The sequence below is a fragment of the Cucumis melo genome, chromosome 4 (genome assembly GCF_025177605.1).
Source record: "Cucumis melo cultivar AY chromosome 4, USDA_Cmelo_AY_1.0, whole genome shotgun sequence".
NCBI lineage: Eukaryota > Viridiplantae > Streptophyta > Magnoliopsida > Cucurbitales > Cucurbitaceae > Cucumis > Cucumis melo.
Window position 1 is genome coordinate 8102020 of NC_066860.1, and position 8655 is coordinate 8110674.

The 8655-nt window shown below is 34.1% G+C and overlaps 1 protein-coding gene across 1 annotated transcript; it reads right to left on the reverse strand.

Moving 5' to 3' along the window:
• Nucleotides 1-4471: 4471 nt before the first annotated feature.
• LOC127148917 (uncharacterized) lies at nucleotides 4472-7157 on the reverse strand. Its single transcript, XM_051083343.1, has 3 exons — nucleotides 7122-7157; nucleotides 5947-6668; nucleotides 4472-4544 (listed from the first exon to the last, which is right to left on the reverse strand). Exons 2-3 carry the CDS (start codon nucleotides 6540-6542, stop codon nucleotides 4472-4474), a joined length of 669 nt encoding a protein of 222 aa, XP_050939300.1. The 5' UTR covers nucleotides 6543-6668; nucleotides 7122-7157.
• Between the last annotated feature and the right edge of the window lie 1498 nt (nucleotides 7158-8655).

An 8655-nucleotide genomic window follows, 5' to 3' on the forward strand; every position in this document is an offset into this window, starting at 1 on the left:
ACCATCAAGATTTTCAAAGCACAAGTAAATGATATAGCTTCACTTTGATACACAATTAATATTGTAACTTTACTTTAGAAACAAATATTTTACCTTCTCTTGGACTTTACTCTTATAGCAACTACCATGTTTCGATGTTGGGATATTTTGAACTTTTTGTTCCAACTCTCGAATACGTTTACGAAGTGCTTCATTTTCATCAATAATTTGTTGGGTTGTATCCACCTTGTTTAACTTTCTTGCTTTGCTTGATGAAAATAAACAGTAGGTGTAATGAAACCACCACACCACGTACTCGACCGCCATATTCTAGAGTACCCAAAGCTTGAGACAATGCATCATTGGGTGATTCATCATTCAGTGATTTATCCAAAATCTCATCTTAAAAAAGATTAAATATGATCAGTAATACGTTAGAAGTATATTCATGTGATTTGGTGCAAATGTAACATTGGGAATCTTACTATTTCATTGGCAACTTGTTGTACATTTTCGTTTATGTATCCTCCATTTTTTTTTGTCCGAGCTTTTTTCCACATATTAACCCATCCAAAATTTTGTTATTCGGAAGGACCCTTTTTCTGCATATCATTAAGTACACGATAGTTAAATTTTAGAATATTTGTAAAATACAATAACATTCTTAATTACCATATCCTCGGCAAGATTCACATAACCTCGTCTTGACAAATTATGAGTATATTTACTCCTCTTTCTTCAATCTTGTTGTTTCCTTCTCACTTTCTATATAAATTTTACGTAAAAAGGTTGAAATAACAAACGTGATTTATACTATGATTGATTTGATTACAAGACAAAAGGTTAATACCTGAAATTCTGGAGACATTCTTGACCTGACAAACTCTTGCCAAACAGGTGTATCAATTATGTGAGAATACAATGAAGGTAGATCTATCAAGAGTTGTGGTTCATTTATAAAAGGGATAATATATTGTGTCTCAACCAACTCTTGAATTGACAAAATGAAACTCTAGCCATTTTCATAATGGCCTTCTTACTTTGACCATCAACTACAAATGCTCCCTAGACAAATCGAACAATATTGCGCAAGAAAAAAGAACCTATATGCATTAAGTATCAATATATGCATGATTGGCTACCATAGCTGTAGGATAGCCACAACATAGTACAACTCAAACTAAAAAGTAAGTGTAATATTTGCACGATTTAAAAAAGAGAAAGGATTATTACATACCTCAACCATGTTGCATATTTTTTCTTTTAATTCATTCAGCACTACCTTCCAAGATGCATGTGTAATGAGGATGTGATGATGCACACAATATCCAATGAAAGATTGTAGCTTGTGCCCATTCTCGCCAATTGGTACTCTATTTTCATTGTATTCAACTACTGTTTTCTCCCCCGTACTCTTAATTCTTGTAACATCATGCATCAATGTTAGTCCTCTTGTTTTCTTCTTTTCATTCTTTAATGCATCAACTTGTTCTAATTGATCCGTATGTGCATTATGCAAACCTATTTCAACCTCGTCCAATCCAAGTGTTAAGTCCCCATCAGTTGGTAGCTCCATTGTATAAGAATCATAACTAGTTTAACTAAACTAAAATATGATTATGATTCTAACGTCTTAACTATCAAATATAGGTATAAAGTTCTAGCTCTCTTTTTTTTTTTTTTTTTTTTTGGTAATACTAGAAATTTCTACCCTAGTTGATGCTCATATTCACTTCTATTAGATTTGAACTTTAACAGCACACATAAAGTAATAACAAAATCTATGTATTTTAGTTTGTGTGTTCTTAAGTTAATTTCAAGTTCTTTCCCTTAGAAACTTAGTGAAATAATAATTAAATATATTTAAACATGATGGATACCGATTGAGTCAGACTCTTTTTTATATAAAAAAATATTTAAACAGTTAACAAAACACATATGTAAAAGAAAATCGAAGAAAGATGGTGATAAAATTGAATAGGATTTTCAGTGATCACTCTAGACAAGGAAAGAATATATAATGTATTAATATCAAACAAAGCCATACACCACTCATTTGTCACAAGCCCAACAAGCAAATAGGCCCAAGCCTATGGAAATTCTCTATAAATAGAGACCTTCCGATTCATTTTGCAGGTCTTTGGTTGAAGGAAGAATTAAAGCTCTGAAGAATTGAAATTTCAAACTTCTAAAAGCTCTCAAGACATGCAAGATCTTATCAACCTCGAGATCATCATCTTCTGAAAGATTTCATCTTCTGAAAGATTGAAGACTTGGAAGATTAAACTCTCCTTGACTTCTAAAAGATTGAAGCTCAGATAGACCTGCAACCACAACTTCCTGAAGATCAAAGATAATAAAGTTCTAAGTCTAAATTTGTATTTGAGAGAAAGCATCAAATGAGTAAATATTAGAGATTGTATCCATAACACTATAAATCAATATAAAAAGTTCAATTCCACAAATTACATTTCTTCTGAAATCTCGTGTGAATAGTTTGGCACTTCCGATGAGACAGTCTCTATCTTTCTTCTCTTTCTCTTTTTGAAGAACATCTAAAAAAATCATGACATTGGAAGGCAACACTTCCAAAACTCTAAGCGACATCAGCAAGTGGCCAAATACTCATAGCCGCTTTAGGGAGACTCAATTATATGAGGATATGCCACCCTTTGACATTGCAAAAAATATTTGGAAACAAATGTTAAAGCTACCAAAAGGTGAAATTATAATCAAAGAAAATCCTATGATTGACGAACAAAATTCGTCCTCTGAACACTCAAGGGAGGAGACACCTCACACAAATATAATGTCAGTTGTGGTGACTGAGGTGGATACAAGTGAAGATAGAACGACAGAGCTTGAAAAGAAGATCAACATGCTTCTGAAGGTCGTTGAAGAAAGGGACTATGAGATTGCATCTCTCAAGAATCACATTGAGTGTCGTGATGCGCTGAATCAAGTCACACATATATTGTCAAGGATGCTAATAAAGGGAAGGCAATTATGCAAGAAAGTCAAGCACAAAATTCAACCTTAATTGCACCATTGTTTGTTTAGCAATTGCAGGAAATGATAGCAAACTCCATTAAACTTTTTCTTTGTATTCCAAGCCATATATGAAGAGGATCGACAATCTGAGAATGTCGAATGGGTACCAACCACTTAAGTTCCAACAATTTGATGGAAAGGGCAATCCAAAATAACACGTTGCTCACTTCATCGAAATATGTGAAACTGTTGGTACGCAAGGAGATTTGTTGGTTAAATAGTTCGTTCGAACTTTTAAAAGAAATGCTTTCGACTGGTACACCGATCTTGAACCTGAATCCATTGATAGTTAGAAGCAGCTTAAGAGGGACTTTCTCAACTGCTTCTACAGTACACGACATATTGTTAGCATGATGGAGATTAGAAACACAAAACAACAAAAGGGAGAGTCAATCATCGACTATATTAACCGATGGAGAGCTCTGAGTCTTGACTGTAAGGATAGACTCACCGAACTGTCTGCAATGGAGATATGCAACCAAGACATATATTGGGAACTTCTTTATATTTTGTAGGGAATAAAATCCTGCATATTTGAAGAGTTAGCGACTCATGCCCATGATATGGAATTAAGTATCGTCAATAGAGGAGCAAAAGATTTCTTCATTCAAAAAATTAGGAGTGACAAGAATGAAATTGATGACACTGAAAAGATCGCAAATAGTGTCATAAAAGAATCTATGGTTGTTCATGCAACTCCTTTGAAATCCTTCTCTAAAAGAAAAGAAACAAAAATCGAAAGAAAGCATGATGGCGATGAAAAGAAATGCCCAACTTTTAGAGAAAGGCAAGAAAAAGTTTATCCATTTCCTGACTCTGATGTTGCAGACATGTTAGAGCAGCTGCTAGAGAACCAACTTATGCAGTTGCCAGAATGCAAACGATCAGAACAAGCAGGAAAAGTAGATGATCCTAACTACTACAAGTATCACCGAGTCATTAGTCACCCTGTTGAAAAGTGTTTTGTGTTGAAGGAGTTGATTCTAAAGATAGCTCGTGAAAAGAAGATCAAGCTGGATATTGATGAAAGTAGCTCAGACGAATCATGTTGCGGTCAAGATGACTTCAAGTGTCCCACCATCACAATTTTATGATCAAAAGAAAATCTTAACTCAGTTTAGGACTTTCGAACCTATGATTGTCCAATTTCAACAAAGGATTATGACGATGGACTCCTAAAAAAAAGAAGAGCATGTTAAGGATGACGGCGAAGGATGGATAGTCGTGACTCGTCAAAAACAGACAACTAAATTTAATTCAAAAGGAGTCGTCATTTCATCAAAAGCATGCAAAAGGAAGCATCTCTCATAAAAAGAAGGGGAAAATGAACAAGAAGATGTGGAAGCCTAAATCTATTGAAGAAAAAGATGAGGACTTCCTTTGATCTTGACGGTCGATAACTTTAACAAAATTCCTCCCAAGAAGCTTCCTTGATGATCGTCTAGAAGTAGTATTGGAAGTCACTGCATGTCATGCTGTCAACATTGTAGAAGTCAACAATAATTATGTATATTCTAAAGAAGTTGACAATTCAAATGAAATTAAGCAAAAGACTTCTATCTTTGATCATATCAAGTCTTCAACTACTCGATCTTCAGTCTTTCAAAGATTGAATATGACCACGAAAGAAGAAGAAAACCAATGTGTAACGTCTACTTCCACTCAAACTTTAGCTTTCAAAAGGCTAAGTATCTCCACATTGAAGAAAGAACGACCTTCAACATCTACTTTTGATCGTCTAAAGATGACAAACGATCAACAACAAAGAGAAATAAAAACTTTGAAGGCAAAACCGTTTCATGAAGAAAACAATGACGATAAGATTCACAGTCATGTCCCATCACGCATGAAGAGGAAGTTTTCTGTTCACATAAATACAAAAGGTTTCTTGACTATGAAGCCAATACTTATTATATTCACCAATCCTACAAACGAAGAAGATGAACAAATCCTTGATAAAAATAAAAGCTGCTAAATATGCAAAGTTTCTTATCGCAAGAGCCTAAATTGCATGGTGCTACTAGCCCACAAGAGATTAAAAGGTGAATGGCAAAAAAAAAATTGAACTACATTATGACTTGATCCCTATGTTATAAAAAGAGTACGTAGACAACTTAAAGTTTACTTTAAGTTCAGTCACACGCAAAAGAAAAAAATATTGTGATTCATCGTGATCTCATAGTAAAGAATATGGAAGCAATACAAAATGAAATTCAAGAGTAGTCACACCATAAAAAGAATATTTTCATTGTCATTCAACAAAAATCTTGTATTTACAAGAATGCAATAAAAGAAAAAAAAAATTAGGCAAAGGGGGCAAAGTCAAAGTTTCCCCTTGAAGTTCTTAAATTCTTCGCTTGCAGCCTTCTAACTCTTATGAACTGTAACTAGGGCCTCGACGGCTTCTTCGGTGACAGCAGAGATGTTTAATTGTCTACCTTCTCAAGATAAATAGCTTAGTCTTCCTTAAAGAAACTTTATCGTTGTTTCTTCAAGTTCAAGCTAAAAGACTTTAAACTTCATCATTGCAGGTAGGGGTGTAAGAATAACCCGAGCAACCCGACAATCCGGACTACACAACCCATATTATATGTGTTGGGTTGGGTAAGTTTAAAATGTGGGTTGGGTTTGGTTGAAAATTTTTATTTTTTTTGGGTAGGATTGGGTTGCAGGTTGGAGGGTTGAAAAATTCGGGTCAACCCAACCCAACGCGAATTAATATAATAAATATAAATATTAATAAATAAATATATATATTATATTTCATTATTATTTATTTATTTAATAAAAGTTAAACAATCTTGAGTTTCGAGAATTTTTTTTGCTTAACTTGATTCGATTTACGGTTGATGATTTCCATTTACAAACAATAAAATTTAGAAACAAATAATAATAATAATAATAATACAACCCGACAACCCGACCAACCCGAAAATATGGGTTGAGTTGAGAATGTCTCTCAACCCAATCCAACCCAACCCATTTACACCCTTAGTTACAGCTTCGCTTCCTCTCCAAAATGTTGACCAACAAACTCTACTCCTCTCCGATGTGTTGCAGTCAAAAGGATCATCATCATCTTCATCTTCAATGTGGTGGTATAGTCGAGGCTCCATCCCATCTCCAAGTTCGTTCAAGCGAGGCTCCATCCCATCTCCAAGTTCGCTCAAGCGAGGCTCCATCCCATCTCCAAGTTCGCTCAAGCGAGGCTCCATCCCATCTCCAAGTTCGTTCAAGCGAGGCTCCATCCCATCTCCAAGTTCGCTCAAGCGAGGCTCCATCCCATCTCCAAGTTCGCTCAAGCGAGGCTCCATCCCATCTCCAAGTTCGCTCAAGCGAGGCTCCATCCCATCTCCAAGTTCGCTCAAGCGAGGCTCCATCCCATCTCCAAGTTCGTTCAAGCGGCGCTCCATCCCATCTCCAAGTTCGTTCAAGCGGCGCTCCATCCCATCTCCAAGTTCGTTCAAGCGGCGCTCCATCCCATCTCCAAGTTCGTTCAAGCGGCGCTCCATCTCCAAGTTCGTTCAAGCGGCGCTCCATCTCCAAGTTCGTTCAAGCGGCGCTCCATCTCCAAGTTCGTTCAAGCGGCGCTCCATCTCCAAGTTCGTTCAAGTGCTTGCTCATGTTTGCTTTAACATCTTGAGTTGAAAAAGAATGATGGGATAAGTTATTAGTAGAAAAAAAAAGGAAAAAAAGAATTTAACAAGTAAAAAAATGGGGTAAAAAAAGAAAAGAAAATGAAGAAAAAGAAAACTATGGAAAAGGAAAAGAAAATCGGAATGAAAAAAAGAAAAGAGTAAAGAAAGGAAACTAACAAAAATAAAAGAAAGAAAACCTAATTCCATTTTATTTTCTTCCATCAACCACCCCAAACTCTCATTTTTTTTCCTTCTCCCTTTTTCTCTCCCACCGCCATTCCTCCCAACTATTCTCTAACCTTTTAAAAGAACGAAAAAAAGACACAGAGGCATACAAAAACTTTCTCCACCAAATTTTACCAATGTCGGCAACTTCTGTTCTTCCAAATATGAAGCAAAAAGAAAAAAAAGAATTGAAAGGAAAGAAATAAAAGAGAGGGACGAGGAGCATACAAAAAATAATAAGATGAAGAATTAGAAGAGATGGTGAGAAAGGAAGTGTTGATTTTATTTTCATCCATTCTTCTATTTATAGAGTATAGAAGGTGGCAAATCTCAACCAAACTTCTAGTAAACTTGTTGAGATTGAGTTTGATTAGGCAAATCTCAATTCATTCTTCTAATTAAATTCAAGATTGAAACAATACAAATTGAAAAAAAAAAAACCCTCAAATCATTTTGGTTTTCTTGGTTGGAAAAGTTTTAAAAATTATAAATTCATTTCTAATTAAAACAAAAAAAACAAAAAAAATGGCAAAACTTTTTGAATCTTAAATTTGGGGCAATTCAACTAGCATATTTTGCTAAAAATTCAAATTATAAAATTATGCAAAAAAAAACAAAAAAAAAACAAAAACAAAAACAAAAAATATCAATCAAAGTTTTGACTTAAATTCATACTTTGATTAATTGACAATATTCCAAATTATTCTCCCAAAATTCATTAGTAAAAAAAAATCAAATTTCATTCAAATTTATTTCTAGGCCATATTCTAAGGGATTTAAATTAAAAGAAATTGAATTAAATTCAAAATTCTCTACAAAATTAAAATTGGATTATATTCCAAACTTTTTGGTATAACATTTTAATCAAACTTATGTTAAATGCATAGTGTGATTAATTAGAAATATTAACATTGAGCCAAAGCTAAGAACAAGGTCAATTGTATTTTTAGTTTAAGCTTATCGTTTTCGAGATTCACCCACCCATACACGTGCACAAATCTCGAAAAAAGGCATTTTATGAACAAGAAATTTTGGCCAATTAAATTGCACCACGTCAACATAGCAAAATTGTGATGATTATAATTTGATTGGATTTGGATAGTAAAGTTTTCTTATATCCAACCCAGTTCAAGCTCCTGATAAAAAATTGGGCCAAAGAAATAATAGGTCTGAACGCACCAAACAAGTGGGTCCGAGCCCGAGCCCACCAAGCAAATGGGCTCAATCCCACCTATAGTCGATGGAAATTTTCTATAAATAGAGAATTTCCAATTCATTTTGCAGGTCTTTGGTTGAAAAAAAAATTGAAGCTATGAAGAATTGAAATTTCAAACTTCTAAAACTATCAAGACGTGCAAGTTCTTATCAACATTGATATCATAATCTTCTGAAAGATTGAAGACTTGAAAGATTAAACTTTCCTTGAATTTCAAAAGATTGAGTTACAAATAGACTTGCAACCACAACTTCCTAAAGATCGAAAATCAAAAAGTTTTAAGTCTTAATTTTTATTTGAAAGTATCAAAAGAATAAATACTAAAAATTATATCCACGACACTATAAATCAATATACAAAGTTTAATTTCATGAATTACATTTTCTTTCATAAATCTTGCGTGAACACTGCTATAATATGATAACATTAGAGGTTGATGCTAAAGAGACCTAATGGTTTGTTTAGTCGTTGATCATTCGTTTCAAGAGTTTCATGAATTAGTAATTATGTGAGAGAAAAGATTGAGGTGGAAAAGGGCAATCAGAT

Bases quoted from the DNA above. Each gene is read 5' to 3' on its own strand.
- LOC127148917 (XM_051083343.1), bottom strand. From the start codon at position 6,542: ATGGAGCGCCGCTTGAACGAACTTGGAGATGGGATGGAGCGCCGCTTG. The intron at 4,545-5,946 runs GTCGGGTTGTAT...CAACTTCTTTAG, and splicing joins ATTTTCGGGTTGGTCGGGTT to AATATACATAATTATTGTTG.